This window comes from Pseudochaenichthys georgianus, chromosome 8, assembly GCF_902827115.2.
Source record: "Pseudochaenichthys georgianus chromosome 8, fPseGeo1.2, whole genome shotgun sequence".
Classification (NCBI taxonomy): Eukaryota; Metazoa; Chordata; class Actinopteri; order Perciformes; family Channichthyidae; genus Pseudochaenichthys; species Pseudochaenichthys georgianus.
Genome location: NC_047510.2, coordinates 11217745 through 11234315, shown reverse-complemented (window position 1 = coordinate 11234315; position 16571 = coordinate 11217745). Strand labels below are relative to the sequence as shown.

Here is a 16571-nt window from a genome sequence, read left to right as displayed (position 1 = left end):
AATGAGTGTGTCTGAATGACCTTTGAACAGCTGAAAGTTGAAGATGTGTGTGATTTGACGGAAGAAAGTGCAGAGACTTGACATTGCTTTTAGAGGATCAAGTGCATCAAAGTAGTTGAAGACACCTCAAATAAATGAACAAAAAATGAACATATTTTATATCTATAGATCTACTGTAATTATACATCACAGACTTACTGTAAATCCAATTGAGTGAAGGACTTGAAAGTCCGTTTTTCTTTCCTTTTAAACCTTTTACTTGTTATTTGCCATCAACACAAGCTTTTGAAGCCAGCTGGGGAAGTTCTCTAATGACGTGTCCATGGAAACAAGGCGAGAGGGTCACATGTGTCTTATCACTCAACACGGGAAAAGCCTTCTGTTGAATTTTGCCGGGATATTAAAAATATGTCACAACATATCAAAATCAGAGGTCTAGATTTTGTCGTTTCTCATCAGTGGATTCGAAACGGTGTCTGAATGTAATGATCCAGACGTGGGGCTCCTCATCTGTCTGTTTGCTTTGTTGTCTCCCTTTCATTTACGACTCAGGGGGTGCTCACAATCAGACACAAGGGAACATTCCCTCTCGATATGCATCAGTGAGAAACACCAAATGGAGTTGCCAAACAAAGAACTCAAGCCCTTAACATTGGTAATTAACCAATCATGTTGGGTAGAGTCATAATTATCATTAACTTTGAGCTGAAAAACAATGTATGTAAGATTCATTTAGAACGCTTAGCTATTATCTTCTTGAATGCCTATATGTTTTCCAACATAGCTAAAGTGTTGTGATTGTTCACAGGAATTTGAAGTAGCTACAAAAAGGATTTAAAGAGCAGCAGGGATTTGCCATACCACATTATTTCTAAATAAGAGATTATATTGTATTCTATGCTACCTGAGCTGATTTAATTGGTTCCACATTACTCATTGAAAGCAAAACAATAATAAATATTAGGTTCAACTTAATATTATTGCAACTAACCTAATACTGTGAAATGTGTTGAACTAGTACATTTAATTACAGTCAACGTCTTTTTCAGTGCAGGATTGGCTCCATTGTTGATTATTGGTAAACAGTGATAATGAATCTCTCTAATAGGATGTTGCTATATATGCTTTGACTGTGTTGGTGCTGATGATGGGCTCCACTTGTGAATTATCGCTCCTACACTATAATACTATGACTGCCTGACTGCAGCTTCGGCGATAATGGACATGTAAGAAATGATTTCTCTGCGTAGAGAATGGCACCCTACAAGCATACTTAATGTTCCTGTGTTACTGTAAAGCATCATGTGCACGTGCCCTTCAGATCACGTGTGCTTATGTGCAAACAGAGGAGGGAGAACAATGTTTGACGTGTGTGCTACGATACAAGGGCTTCTGAGAGATGTTAATTCTTCTCAGCCGTGGTTTGCATGCGCTCTAAATATTTCTGCAAAAGTGGTTTTCAATGAAGCTCTGACACGGAACATATTGGAGTCAATTTGATGTAATAAATTAGGTTTTATATCTGTTATTTATATACTTAGTACGACAAGGGTTCAATGATGCATATCTCAATGGCCAATGTTATGGAAATCTAGGGCCCAACACAGCGCTGGAGAGTACAAGTCAAATGAACAATACAAATAAATGGTGAATCAAGCAAAGCTGTCTTTTGGTTATTTATTTGAAGCTTAAAATACACGATACAATAATATAAATATGTCACAAGTCGCACAGAGTATGAAAAGTCTGCGCGAGAGTGCGCAGAACAATGGAAAAGCAAAGGTTATATAGAAAAGGAGTGGGAAAGAGAACAATCTGGGTTCACACAGTCAGATTGTTGATGAGACACCCAGTGGCCTTGAGTAGATAGCATAACGGTTCTCAGAGCAGGGAAGTTCGTGATGTGTCTGACTGTGTATGAGTCTCCCAGTCTGCTGAAACAGCTGTGGCCTTGCAGAGACTGGGAAACTCATAAGAGAATATAATAGAATAATAATGGTAAAAGCACAACAAGAGGAAATAAGAAGCATTTGGTTTAAACATATGAAAGATATAATAAGGATAATTATCTAACATGAGGAGGATTTTGAATGTCAAATGTTTCTCTAATTTTGGGCCTTTCCCCCTTTTTTAGCTCCCTTTGCATTCATGTTGGACACATACAAAAGTGAGACTCTATTTCTTTATATATATCTCAATCCTTGTCAATAACAAGACCATACTCTAAATCTACAATTGACATGATTAAACACGACACAAAGTTGGCATAGATGTTCCTTTTCTTTTAAGGACAGAAACTGAGACCTTGTGTGAATTATGTGAAGTCTTAGGTAGCTTTCTTGGTCTCCTGAGTAGCACATTAACATATTTAGATTGTATCAAAGCTCTGGATGAGCTCATTAGGCAGAACAAAGTAAAGGTACACTGATCTCAGTCTGAGTGACAGCTGAACCTGCTCCCTGCGGCGCTCGGGCGATTTTTCTTGGAGACATCCCTCAGCGATAGTCAAGTGATGCCTTCAGGTGCACTTCGTAAACTCTTACTTTTCACTCCATTCAGGGTTCTTTGGTCAGAAGGAAGAACCAACGCCACTAACTAACGTGAAGAGTGAAAAAGCTTTAGTGTTATGTTGATGATATTTGATTCTAACTTATAACAATACGTAAGTTGTTTTCTATCTTTTAATGTATGCAAACACATCTCTTTCAATATGAAAAAATACGAACAAATTTAAGCAAATATTGCAAGTTTCATCTATGTTAGGTGATCTGGTTGATATTGTTTCGCTTAGCCTATGAACAATACAAAAAACATTTCCCTCCAACAAAAAGCAAAACATAAAACTGATTTTTGTTTGATTTCAGTCGTATGAAGAAAATGGATGACATTTTCATTACATTTTATATTATGAAAATAAGACAATCGCTACAAAAAAATATACATTTGCTTTTCGCATTTTTTTTAAAAACTTTTTATAACATATAATTGCCATAGGTAACATTAGTTCAGTTAAAACAGGCTTTTTTCATTTGGAGAATTTAGAAACAGCCCCAACTGTGCATTTTCACAAGTGTAAGAACAGCAACAAGTGTGCATCAGACTTCACAAGTATTCTAAAATCTGGCTTGAACAACCATTTTTCCTCACAACTCCTCCCCTTCACGTCAGAACTAAGGATTATCTTTATCCATCACATCTCCCCCTGTGGCATTTAGCCTCCACCGTGTGTCGCGCGGTCAACTCATTATTGCGATATTTCCGACACTAATCGAGCGCATTGAAGTGTCTCTGCACTTCCTTTAGCCATATTTGGATGAGCATCGGTGGAGCGTGAGCTCAGGAAGCATTTCGAAGGACTAAAATGGGCTGTTGTCTGTCGTCTATTGCAAGAAAAATATCCAAACGTTGTTTTCACCGAAGTTGATTTCTCCTCAGAAGAAAACAGCTTCCTGCTGCAGTGATCTCAGCAACTCTGACACACGCAGCCGCAAAAAAAAAAAACATTTGACACTGGAAAACTGTCAGGAGACACAGGTGAGCTGGATTTTTATTATTTGAGGCATGACAAATATCTGTCTTGGTTTAAAAATAATAAAAGCAAAAACATGCAACTAATTGACGGACTTATAGCATGTTGGTTTATTGACACCTGTTGATCTGAATTCCCTGTTTGAAAAAGGATTTGAAATGTGCCTTTTTTGAAAAAGTTCCGTTTATACCCAAATAACATCAGTGCATGGATGATTTTTGAAATGTAATGAAGCCCCTGAGCTCTTATCTGCTTCACTTTTTGTAAAATGATTATTAATGCTGCCCCTTGTCTTGCCTTATGGCCAGAAGTTCCCCTTTCTGTTCATCATACAGATGTTTAACACCATTTCTTAACCTTAACTCATTCTGAAAGTGTATTTCAGTGACACTTTGCACAATATAGGCTTTCTATTGGCTACCAAACGTGTCAAATGCAAACGCTTTTATCACAGTTGATTTAGTGATTGTTTTGCCATTGTTTGCTGTTATAAAGATGCTTTCCTGTAATGTAGGCATTATCTACAGTATTAGACTGCAAGAGCTAATGACGCACACCCATCAAGGATCAACACACACACACACACACACACACACACACACACACACACACACACACACACACACACACACACACACACACACACACACACACACACACACACACACACACACACACACACACACACACACACACACACACACACACACATTAAGGTGCAGCATCACATCAGATGAAACATGCAGTTGGCATTGAAGACATATTATGTATCACTGAATACACTTTTTTCAAAAAGTGCGTTAGAAGATGTGTTTCGTTCTGGTGTCTGGATTTCCATTAAATAAAAGGTGTCATGCACATAAAGTCTGATTTAGACCTTTTGATCTTTATGTCATCAGCTGACACTTGATGCTCGCTGAGCTTCATACTGTGTATAAATCAATTGTGCGCTTTGTAGGTGCTTTGTCGAGTGAGCTGTCTCTCTCTCACACACACAAATACATGAACGCACACACACACACAAATTATAATTTTCTCCCAATGACAGCAATTCTGAGCCAGTAATTCACCTCCGCGGAGGTCTGTGCAGCAGATTAAAAGCATTGCATTTCACTGTTCACCAACTGCGTGAAGCTTCACTCTAATGGAACAGATGCTGTGTTGGGCATGTGCAGAAAGAAAGTGACTCTCCTCTTTTCTTACGAAGCTGGAGCAGGTCATAACTCCACTTTAGACCCATTATCATGAGTCCATTAGTCATTCATTAATCCTTTCCTCTTAACATAACAGCAGTCGTTAAAAAAAACCTGCCTTCGCTTCCCCAGTGTTTCCTTTTTCCACACATTTGAAGAGACATCATGAAGAGGTTACGCTGCAGTTGTAGTGTTCTGAAGTACGTGTTAATTATAGTGTGTGAGCCGTTCATGTCTACATGCTTTGTAGATGCAGATTGATGTTATTGTGTAAAAAATGGAGGTTGGAAATGATTGCATACAGAGTCAATGGCTTCTATTTTTGACAGCAGTTATTGCTGGAGTCAGTGTCTTCCAGGGAGACAAAGGACGCATTATCTGTGGTACAATAAGCAATGATTTGTGTCATTGTTTAAGTTTCTTACATTTTGTGCGAGGCTGTCAGTGATTTCTCCCTTTTTTTATCTCACAAGCGTCAGTTCTCTCAGGCAATCAATGGCCAAGCCAAAGTGCCGTCATGTGCCTTGACAATTTAGACATTGTGAGCTTTGGGGAATTGCAGGGGGATGCACTGTGTTTCTCTTGGTTATAGATGATGTGCGTGCATACAGGTACAGATCAGTCTTGTCCACACTTTTTCTCATCCAATCAACAGTAGGGTTGATAAAGATTTGATTTGACACAGAACTGGCAGCGTGATCCATTCAGCTCGACTGTCCCTAAGGCCCCCTCACATAATAACACTTATGGCCAGTGATGATGCCCTTGCTCCTGTCGTAAAGGTTGTAATAGTCTAGCCTTTTAACATCATCAGCGCCTACGAATAATCTACTTACAGTTAGGATTTGAATGTGTACCACCTCAGGCTGATGGTTCAGAATGTGCTTGTATTCAACGAGACAATTAATGTTTCCCTTTTCATCATTGCGACTCAGGAGGAATGTAATGAATTAAATGGATGCTCTTAATTACTTGATTATAAAACAAAGACTTTGTTGAAAAAATCCCCAGTCCTTCTCCCTCTGTCTTTTTCTGTCTTTTTCTCTCTGTCCCCCCCGCCCCATTTGACCACTCAATAACACTCCAAAGGATGAAGCTTTCACACTCGAACAGACACTTGGAGAAGCGCTCATCAACAAGAGGCTAATGACCGAGAAAGGTGCGTTAGTGAAAACGGCACAAGGTCTAATCTTGAAGTGTCTGTTTGAAGCTGCTAATGATAGTCAGACCTGAACCTGGCTCCTGTACAGACTTGCTATAGTATAGGGTGTGTTCTGATGTGTATGCTGGAAACATCACACTGAGGTGTATGTGAAGTTAGGACAGTAGTCAGGAGCCACATCTAAAAATAACCCATGCCTCTGGACCGATTGACACTTCTTCTGTCAGGCATACATCTTAGGATGCACGGTATTGGAAAGAAACGACATTTTACTTGGGATTTGAAAAAGTAAATGAATTTCACCATAACAATGTACCCATGTTTGGTCCAACATCATCCTTTCTGTAGCCACAATATGTTCAGGCAACTGACACAGGACTCTTTCTGCAACCATATGTTTGTTTAGTTTTTTTCCTCCTGTTCCACGGAATTTTTTTTTTTACCATATTAACAACCCCCTTTTAAGGTGAACATCATCCTTTCAGTAGCCTTAATATTTGTATGCAACTGACACTCGAATCTTTTTGCAACCAATTATTTATTTATCTGTTCCCGTTCCTCACACATTTTCAGGCTGTGGTCAGCAAGGCATGCTTTCTGGTGGTTTGATAAATGAATCGATAATGTGTGTGAAGGTGGTTTTGTGTGCATGCAGAGCCTTTGTGCCGCTCACTAGCAACACACTGTGTAGCTAATGCCTCAAATTGGAGTAAATGGCTTTCGGACAGAATTCACTTGTAAACCAGGGGAAATCAATTCCTTTTTTATCAAGCAGCAAAGTTGTAGCATGACGTGTTTGAGTTAATCTCCCTGACTTTACATTACGCGTCCTGCGATGTGACTTGCACATTGCGATGTCGCTGCTGAAGAGACACATTGTGCAGCCCTAATTATAACACCAAGGGGCTTTCTTTTCAGACTTTGTAGAATTCCATTCACCTGTATTTACCAGCTCCCTTTCCTCTGCTGTTACCATAGAGACACTCCATCCCTATCAGCCAGGCGCCTTTGGCTGCCGGCCTCATTGGCTCTCACAGGAGAGAGATGCTGGTGAGCAAGTGTTTCCCTGGCACGACTTCGACACCAATATAGCGAGAAAGGCATTTGCTTGGCTTTGACAGTGTTTCCTTGGCAGCCGGTGCCCCCCCCTCCCCCCCCGGTGGTGGCGCGTCGACCTGTTTTGTCACTGTGGGATGTCGGCTGAGACGGAGTGAAATCCATTTGGGAGAGATCCACTCCCGTAATTGAAATGAGTTCACCAGGGAGACAGCTGCTCTGCGCTGCCTGCTAGCTGTCAGCAGGCCATGCTTACCAGCCTGCATGTAGTGGATATTATGTGATGCCTGAGCAGGTTTGTTTGGACACTGCGAGAAAACATGCCTGAGGTATTTCAGCTGCACCCTTAAATAGTAGTACTTGTTGGTACGTAATACTTCCTCCCGTTGCAAAGCCATTGCTTCTGATGGTCAGTGGTCAAATGCACATAAAAGAACCTGGACGTCGGAAACTTTTATATTGCATCATACATGTAGTATGGATAAGAAATAAAACTACCAAATTCAAATCACCACCAAATTAAAGGGGCCCTATTATGCTTGATTTCAGTTTCATTACTGAATGTTGTGCCTCTACTGTGACAACAAGAGCCCAGTTTGCTCTGATTGGTTAGCCGGCCAGCTCTGTTGTGTCCCGCCCCTAAGCCTATCACATAAAATGTGTTGGAACGCTGGCCAATAGAAGCGAGAGTGTTACATGGTGATCTCACTGTATTGCAGAAGTAAACAAAAGACTACAATCAGGCGTTCCAGGCAGGGTGGGGGTATTGTGGGAGCGAAACCCACTCCAACTTTAGTGACTTTAGGGATTTTAGTCTTATCACTTTGCTTTTCCTCAAACTTGACCTGTACATTTGAAGAACGTGATAAACACAAACCTGACAACAAGGCATTATATAACTTATATAATGCCTTGTTGTTGTTGTAATAAATGTTGTTAGTTTCCTTTTATGGTGGATACATCTGAGTATTCAGTCTTAGCTACTCTACCATCATATTTCTGAAATATTTCAAGTGCAGCAACAATGGAGATTGACAGCTCTGAGACTCAGTCAGACTCAAATACCGGGAGCTTCCTCATGGCGTTTGGCAGTGACATAAATATAAATAAATATAAATCCATCATACAAGAAGCAGCTTTGCAGTCGCTTCATGTTGCTGTGTTGACAAGAGAGCTGCATGTCTAAACAATTCAAACCCTTTTGATTGAAAATAGTACGTACCCATCGTCTGTCAGTTTGAAAACTCCCTTCTGAAGTGGAAATTGAGAAGATTCCCAGCGTTTTCACTTGGAAATAACACATTGATGGTATCTGACAGAGACACTTCAGTCTAATAGAGTATTGGATTATCCAAGTGGGTAACAGGTGGCAGCCTCCTGGATCGATGGCATACTGTCCATCAGCTCAGCCAATAAGAGCAACTTCTGCCCTGAAAAAGCAAATATGTTGCTTTTCTGGATCCATTTAGTGTTCGTAAAGTCATAATTAAAAAAAAAAAACATTGCTTGTAAAATGATTATACTATAAATGTATGTCTATAACTTGCATTGATCACCACTGCTTGAACTTGGGGACACCAGACCATGATGACCAACACAAATATTAAGAGTCAATATGTTTCAAGGTTAGGTAATGTTTGTGACTATATAAAGAGATTGTATTGGATGTCTGATGCCTTACCTGTAAGTAAACACCCAAAACCATATGCTTGTGTCTCCAGTCTCTTTCTTCATATATCCATAAATTATAAAAATACACAACTTGATCAGCATCTATTACAGATTGAAGGACTATTGTGTCTTTTGTTGGCTGGAAAATCAGAGCAAGTTTCAGCGACCGTGATTCATTGCTTCTTTTTTCCGTTGACGTCGCTGTCAAACACTGAAAAGAGTGTCTGACTGTCTGAATCTGTCTGACTGTCTTCTGAAACAGCTTGTCCATCAATCAAAGCCTCTCTCTTGTGTCCTCCTCGTCATTCCTCTTCCTTTGAGTCTCTTCTTTCCTCACTGCTGTTCATCAGCACGCCGCCTGTTGGAAGCTCTCCAAACACTCTCAGGCATCCAAAGATCAAATCACAGTCAACCTGCGATTGGATGCTGATTAAGGAGAGTCTTGATTTGACACTCTACCTCAGTTGCTAGGCAGATGTGCGAGATGTAAGAACTACTGACATTTATGCCATTAATGACCGAGCAATCAGATCATTTTCATGCTTTTTTACTTGTAATGAATAGTGATGTGAAACGTAGCCTGCACTGTTAAAAGTCTTGCGGCAACATTGGCTTCAACCGTTCTCTGAAAATGTGGAAGCCAATAAATGAATCTCTGTTCCAGTGGGGGTTTAGTGACCGAGCGACTACCATATTGAACTGCAGGTATTTATAGATGCACAACCTTGATTTGAGATTAAAAGGATTAACTCTTATAAAGCGTATACTCCTCAGACACATGATGAAGTCCAATGTCTGACTTTTGAGGAAAACATATTAAGAGGATAAAAAGCAATTGATGTTGACATTTCAAAGAAACTGTAACTTTCCCTTCGTTTTAACTTTGAAATGCAGTCGGTTTCATTAAATATCCCTGAACAGAACACTGTATTTTATTCTTCAGCTCTTCAATTGCAAAGAGCATTGACGGTGCACAGTATTATCATGAGACCATGAAACTCGGTTATACTTTAAAGACGCCATGAAGCCAAAATGAGAGTTCACTTTGTGGCTCTGAGGAAGAGCCACTCGGTCCCAGAGAATTGCTTAGCAACACAGTTCCAATCTCTGTGAGGTCGCCATTCGTCTAAATTGATATTTTATAGTCACGACAACCAAGTAAACCTTTCACTTCAAGTGCTTGGATATTATAAAATGTCTTAGAATGTCATGATTTCATATCAAATGTGTTTTAATAAATATGCCTGTAGACTAATTCCCTCTAAAGGCAGAGGTGGATTAATGAAAATAACTTTTTGAAAAAGTTAACATTCCTTCAACTTGGAAAGGATTTGATTAAGGTAATTTATTGTGATAAAGTATTTGACTTTAAATGTAATGATTGGCCAATGGGTCCAAACACTCCCCTACAATTTGGAAATGTATATTTTTTATTTTCTTTTTACAAAAAATACACCTTAAATTAATGTAAAAGCTACCATGTTTTCAACAAGAGTTAAAGTGTAATGGTTGATACATATTTAGTTATAGGTGTTGCTTTTTCTGTAGAGGTAGGTACAGAAAGGATTACTGGATGTGCTTCTCCTTTACACATTGTGCTTCAAAGCCCACATTAGTACAGTACACTATCTCTCCAAGGAAGCTCTTCTTTTGTTGACCCTAAAAATCGTAATATTCTCTGTTTTTATTTCATCTGTTCGCAACATATTCCAAGTCTTCTTTTTATAAATTATGGTTTTTGCCAACAAATTCAGGGCAACGAGGCTTTTACTTGGCTCTATTTCCTTGCCATTTAATTTGAGTAAATTGGTTTTATGACATTGCTGTTATGGTGCTCTGCTGGCTCTCAGCTCTGAGTATCCTTGATTTGCATATTTTGTACAAAGTGTGATCACAATAATACAAGTTGATTGACTCTGAACTGACCAGACCTAAAGGTGAAAGATACGTTTCACACTGCCTAGCATCAGCCAGGCTCTGACAGAAATAGAACACACCTTCTGCTGAGGAAGACTGTAATTATGTTTAAAGAGCAAAGGGGGTGATTATGCAGCTCATTAGACTAAAAGGATCTCCTAAGCCAACTGTATTTCCTGAAACAAACACTTTAAAAAATAAATATGATCCCAAAGCAAGAAATTAACATAGAGGTTGTGAAATACAGACGGTGCCAATTATGAGCCGCACCAGAGTGACACTTCATTATGCCCTAAATATCCGGCTCTTGGAAATAAAATGTCTGCCAATATAATAAAAATATATCCTGAATAAAAAATAAAAAATCGTCTTATATGTTATTAGTTTTATGGATCATTTAATTATTAAAATTAACTTAAATAACAAGATTGCTTCAAATACGATTTTGTTATAACTCTACAAATGTTTTAGTAAATGTTTTACTTTTGAATAATATCTTGCTCTTAGAAAAACTGAGAAAGCAACCAGATTCACTGTCCAGGTACACACACGCACGCACACGCGCACACGCACACACACACACACACACACACACACACACACACACACACACACACACACACACCATCATATACACACTTTTCCCCAGTTTCACACAGAGCGTGGGTTAATGCCATTTTCTTGATTTTTATGAATTGAACCTTCTTTTTCTTTACAATCTCATTATAACGCTGTTGCAATATTGTGACATGTATGCCAATAAAGCATATGGAATTGAATTGACAGTTGGTGTGTGTTTGTGTGTGTGTTCTGGCAGTGAGAGACCATGACGACGCTGCTGGACCTGAAGAGCAGTGTGCTGAGGCAGGTGCAGAGGAGCCAGTCTCTGAGGGGCCGCAGGGAGCCGACCCCCACCCCCAGCAGCCCCCTCACACACTGCCCCGACCCATTGCCCCGCAGGTGAGTCACTGCTGTGCAAACAAACAACCTAGATTTAGATTGTAATGTGTTGCTGTTGGACACAAATGAAGCCTTGCTTGAGTTTTGGCAATAAGCAGGAGCCAGGATGTTTACTGATGTATTGCTCTTTCTCAGAACCGCTGTTAGAAATGAAGGACGGGGGACATTTTTTTAAATTCAAGGCTCCAGACTAAGGTTTTTCACCAACGTCCCAATTTCTTTCTTTTTTTTTTTTATCCAAAGAAAACGTCCACATCTCTAATGCTATCTTAATTACTTTCTTACACTATGTTGCTCTCATCTGTAGTCGTTAAAACACTATTCAAATGATTTGGGAAATAAAGTATTGTATTTTATTGAACATTTGCCTCGATGTACCACACATCTTAGTAATTTTAATTATGTATAATAAGCAGCAAAGAGCATGTCTTAATTCCCTCTGTTAGGGAAACTTCTGTAGCAATGGAGAGTCAGGACTCAGAGAGACACGGGACGAGCAGGAGTCCTGATGTCAAACACTGGCAGTTTATTACAAGCATCGGCCGGAGAAATTCACATCACAAGTCACACAGTCAAAGGTTCTGACTGCACGGGTGGTTTGCCATGTCAAATCTGAATCAGCCTCTCATCTTGGCAGACCTTTTAACCAGTTTACAGGGAGTCAACCCACATATTGGGGGAAGGCATCTGTGAACACCTGGATGCACTGAATCACTTTATCTGACTCTATGGCTCTTGTGACCGAGAGTTGACCGGTCATAAAACGATAGTTACGGCTGTAACTACGGTACTATGAGTCCCGGATGACCACCAGAGGCGGTGCTTTAAGCACTGGATATGTCCATCGCGCGCATGCGCAGCTCGAGTACCAATAACAACAAAGTCACCTGTGACCCACGTGACACCGGCTATATCAGCCGGTGTCGTCAGAGGATCTGTTCCCGGAATCTTCTCGCGAGCACACAAGAATTCTGAGTGACAGGGAACTCTGGCGGTCATCCGGGACTCATAGAACCGTAGTTACAGCCGCAACTATCGTTCTATTTCGTCCCTACTGACCGCCAGAGGCGGTGCTTTAAGCACTGGATGACCTATACCAACAATGTCATGAAGAATCCAAGCCCTTGCTCACCACTGGAAGCAGCGGAGCTCGGCAAAAGGACCACGCCCAAAGAATGGGGAGTGGCGACATTGACCTGATGACAACTGGAGAATGTGCCAGAAGACGCCCACGACGCCGCGGCGCAGATGGTCTCCAGGGGCACCCCTCTCAGGGCAGCCCAATATGTTGAGATGCTCCTTGTAGAGTGGCATCTCAGCCTGATGGCAGGGGGCGGCCACTGGCCCCGTAAGCCTGTGAGATGGTATCGACAACCCAGTGGGGCAGCCACTGGTTAGAGGGCATAACCTCCTTTAGTGCCGCCAGGGCAAAATCAAGAGTTGCTCCTCCTGCCATATACAGGCAGTAGCCTTGATATATGCCCTTTGGGCACCCCCAGGGCACAGCAACTTCGACGTGCCGTACTCCTGAATGTCAAATCGTGCCAGCTGGGCAGGCTGATTGAAGTGGGTTTGTGGAAGGACCCCGGGCGGGAATGCCACATTTACCCAAAGGGCAACACCTGAGAGTCTCACCTCGGGCATGTATTGTTTATGGAAAGGACATGCAACTCCCCGACTCGCTTCCATGAGACTATGGCAATCAGAAATGCTGCCTTCGTGGGCAGCCACCTAAGCCCCCCCTGGGCCAGGGGCTCAAAGGGAGGAGATGATAGGGCATCCGGCAGCAGGGGCAGGTCCCAAGCCGGAGCCCTCGGGTGCTAGGGGGACGCTGCCGTAAAGCCCCTCTCATAAAGAGGGACACCGAACTGTGGCACCCCGCCGTGGCGCCGTCGACCCGAACATGTCGGGCAGAAATCGCAGCCACATAAATTCAGAGTGGAGTGAGAACGTCCACTATCTAGAAGGGACTGTTGTCTAAGCAACAACGTACATGCTGTCCCCAAGGAACACGCACATTCTTGCCCCCCAGTTGGGGTAGAAAGTGTGTGAGTGCAAGCAGCACAGCCCGAAGCTCTAGCAAGTTGACCTGGCGCGTACTCTCCTGGGCAGACCGCTTACCCTGAACGGTCCTGCCCTGCCGCACTGCACCCCACCCTGAGAGACATGCACCTATGGTGATGGTCTCCTGGCGGGATGGGATGGCGCCCATGGGCACGCCTACCAGGAGATGCTGCGACACCCTGACTTCCCTGTGCCTGTGCCACTTGGCGTCCAAGTGAAGGCTGTTCAGCCACATCTGCATGGGGCGCAACGACAGCGGGCCTAAGGGCCCAGCGGCCGAGGCAGCTGCCAGTCTGCCCAAGGGCCGGAGGAACTGAATATAAGGCACCCTCTTGCCCGGCCCACGTGGAAGTAGGCATCCCTCAAGTCCACGGTTGAGAACCACTCCACCTGTGCATATGCAGTGGTCAGCATATAGAATGGCAGCACCTTCAGGAATCTGTTGATTCTTGATTGCGTCCTTGGACAGAAGGACGGACAACTCTTGGCCCAGAGCTAGGGCCCCTGCCGGATCGCTGACGACTGTCAATTAGACCCAGCCGAAGACTAGGGGCCGGAGCTGCGGTCCGTACCCATGGGTAAAGGTGAAAACCACCCAAGGGACGGAAGTACAGACCGCCCAGTAACTGAGCTGCTGCTGGGAAAGCAGCCGACGACCGCCCCCGGGATTTCAGGGCCCAGCCCCCCGGACCCTGGAGCCTCTTGGGGGTAAGGCTCTGGGGCACGAGGCCGCCTGGAAGGCGGGCGACCTGGGGCACGAAAGTCATTGGGAGGCGGTTGAGTGGGCCGCTAAGACCTCTGCAGACCACCCCTGTAATCCGGCGGCTGAGTGCGGCTGCTAGAGTGGCCCCTGGGCCTGCTGGGAGCGGGCACAGGTCTGCGAAGACCCGAGTGCTGCTGCCTGGTCTGCATAGCTTGGGCGGCACGCTCCAGTGCCTCCAGGGCAGCTGACCTAAATAGCTCCCCTGGTATGCTACGGAGGACTCTCCTACATGCCTCAGTTAGTGGTGACTGGGCCAGCGAAACCTGGCGACGAGTCTGTACCAGCGACAAGGCGTCCTCATACAGAGGTGCGTCAACCGAAGGAGGTGCGTCAGCCGAAGGAGGGGCGCCAACCGACTTCATCATGCCCCTATCGGCAGCTAGCCGATCGACTTTAGAGGACAGCCTGTTTCTAGTCCTTCTATTGGGGGGAGCACACATAACCATTGCTCCCTCAAGTTGCCGGGAACGGGCGAATTGATCTGGAGGAGGATGTGACAAGGAGAGGTGTCTGTTGGCTGCTGCCAGACGTTCCACCTCAGTGATTCTAGCCACTCTGAGCGCCCGAGGCATGCAGCTACAGCTCATGCAGGCGTTTACCGTGAGAGCCTCCCTCAGATGCTCAAATTTCGTCCCCACTTACCGCCAGAGGCGGCCGAGGCAGGAGGGGCAGCGGTCGTGGCCGTCCTTGGGCTCAAGAGAAGCCATACAGGCTCTACATGAATGAACCTAGGTAGCCAGATGCAGCGTAGCCGGGAGCGGGTGCGGGAACACAGCCTTCACCAGCTACCTGCTTAATGGAAAGAGAAGAGCGTTGCTGCTACTCGCCGAACAGAAAGAGGGATGTAATTACACCCACGTTACCGGCAGAGGGAGCGGGAGCGAGAGCACTGCCTTCACCTGGCTGGATTAATAAACACGGCAGTTCACCGTCTACCAGGAGCGGGGGCGAGAACACTGCCTTCACTGGTTGAGTTAGAGACGAATGCCAGATGCAGCGTAACCGGGAGCGGGTGCGGGAACACAGCCTTCACCGGCTACCTGGTTAATGGAAAAACGAGGCAGTTTGGCGTCTACCAGGAGCGGGGGCGAGAACTGCCTTCACTGGTTGAGTTAGAGACGAACGCCAGATGCAGCGTAACCGGGAGCGGGTGCAGGAACACAGCCTTCACCGGCTACCTGCTTAACGGAAAAACGAGGCAGTTCAGCGTCTACCAGGAGCGGGGGCGAGAACACTGCCTTCACTGGTTGAGTTAGAGACAAATGCCAGATGCAGCGTAACCGGGAGCGGGTGCGGGAACACAGCCTTCACCAGCTACCTACTGAACTGGAAGAGTAGAGCGGTGCTACTACTCGCCGAACAGAAAAAGGGATGTAGCTACATCCGCATTACCAGTAGAGGGAGCGGGAGCGAGAGCACTGCCTTCACCTAGCTGGGTAAAATAAAGAAGCTTAACAGTATACGCAAGACGTTAGCCGAGTGGCTGCTGCTAACGATCAAGCGAGATCAAGTCAAATAACACACCTGTTTAAGACCAGATAACATGCGCGCGATGGACATATCCAGTGCTTAAAGCACCGCCTCTGGCGGTCAGTAGGGACGAAATAGAACTGATAATGGCAGCAATAGCTGAGACTTCCCATTCCTTAAGACAGATAACAGACTTAGGGTTCGGTCGTAAAACGTCAACAGGCCGAAAGGTCAAATATCTTAAGTAAAGCCAAAATTATTCCCTCACACCCTCTAATAGCATATTTATGTTAATCCTGTTAAAACATCTCCTTGAATTTACATTTTACAAGATTACATTTGAACATATAATGAAAACATTACAATTAGCTTTTGCCTAATACTCTTGAACACATTATAAAGCAAAAACAACCTCAGTAAGCGTTACTTATTGACCAGTAGTACTGTAACCGCTAATGGCTAACACCTAAGTTTAAGCTCTTTTCTTGCTGTTTTTATCTCGGATTTGTTGTTCTGTTGTTCACAGCGTCGCATTATAACCATATATACCATTGCATGCCCCCCCACCCCCTGACAGCGGCCCTGCTGTTTTCTAGCTATAGTTAATAGTTGCCTGATTGTTGCCGCTTAGGACATAATAGCTTCCATAATGAGATTTATTTTAAGGGGAAATTAAATTGCGTTCAGCGTAGCTCAGAAAGATGACAGCTTGTCAAAGACGGGGGTCTAGCTCATACGAAATAATTCATGTCTGTTGTTGTTTTCCGCTGGCTGTCCGGCGGAAGC

At 43.7% G+C, this 16571-nt stretch overlaps 1 protein-coding gene across 1 annotated transcript in view; it reads left to right on the top strand.

The window, feature by feature from the left end:
* The first annotated feature begins 3403 nt into the window (after positions 1–3403).
* The window catches only part of baiap3 (BAI1 associated protein 3), a 46805-nt gene continuing 33637 nt past the window's right edge, over positions 3404–16571 (top strand). Inside the window, exons 1-2 of the mRNA XM_034089638.2 lie at positions 3404–3534; positions 11346–11488. Of these exons, the coding sequence (XP_033945529.1) occupies positions 11355–11488 (134 nt within the window). The 5' untranslated portion in view covers positions 3404–3534; positions 11346–11354. The remainder of the gene's footprint in view (positions 3535–11345; positions 11489–16571) is intronic.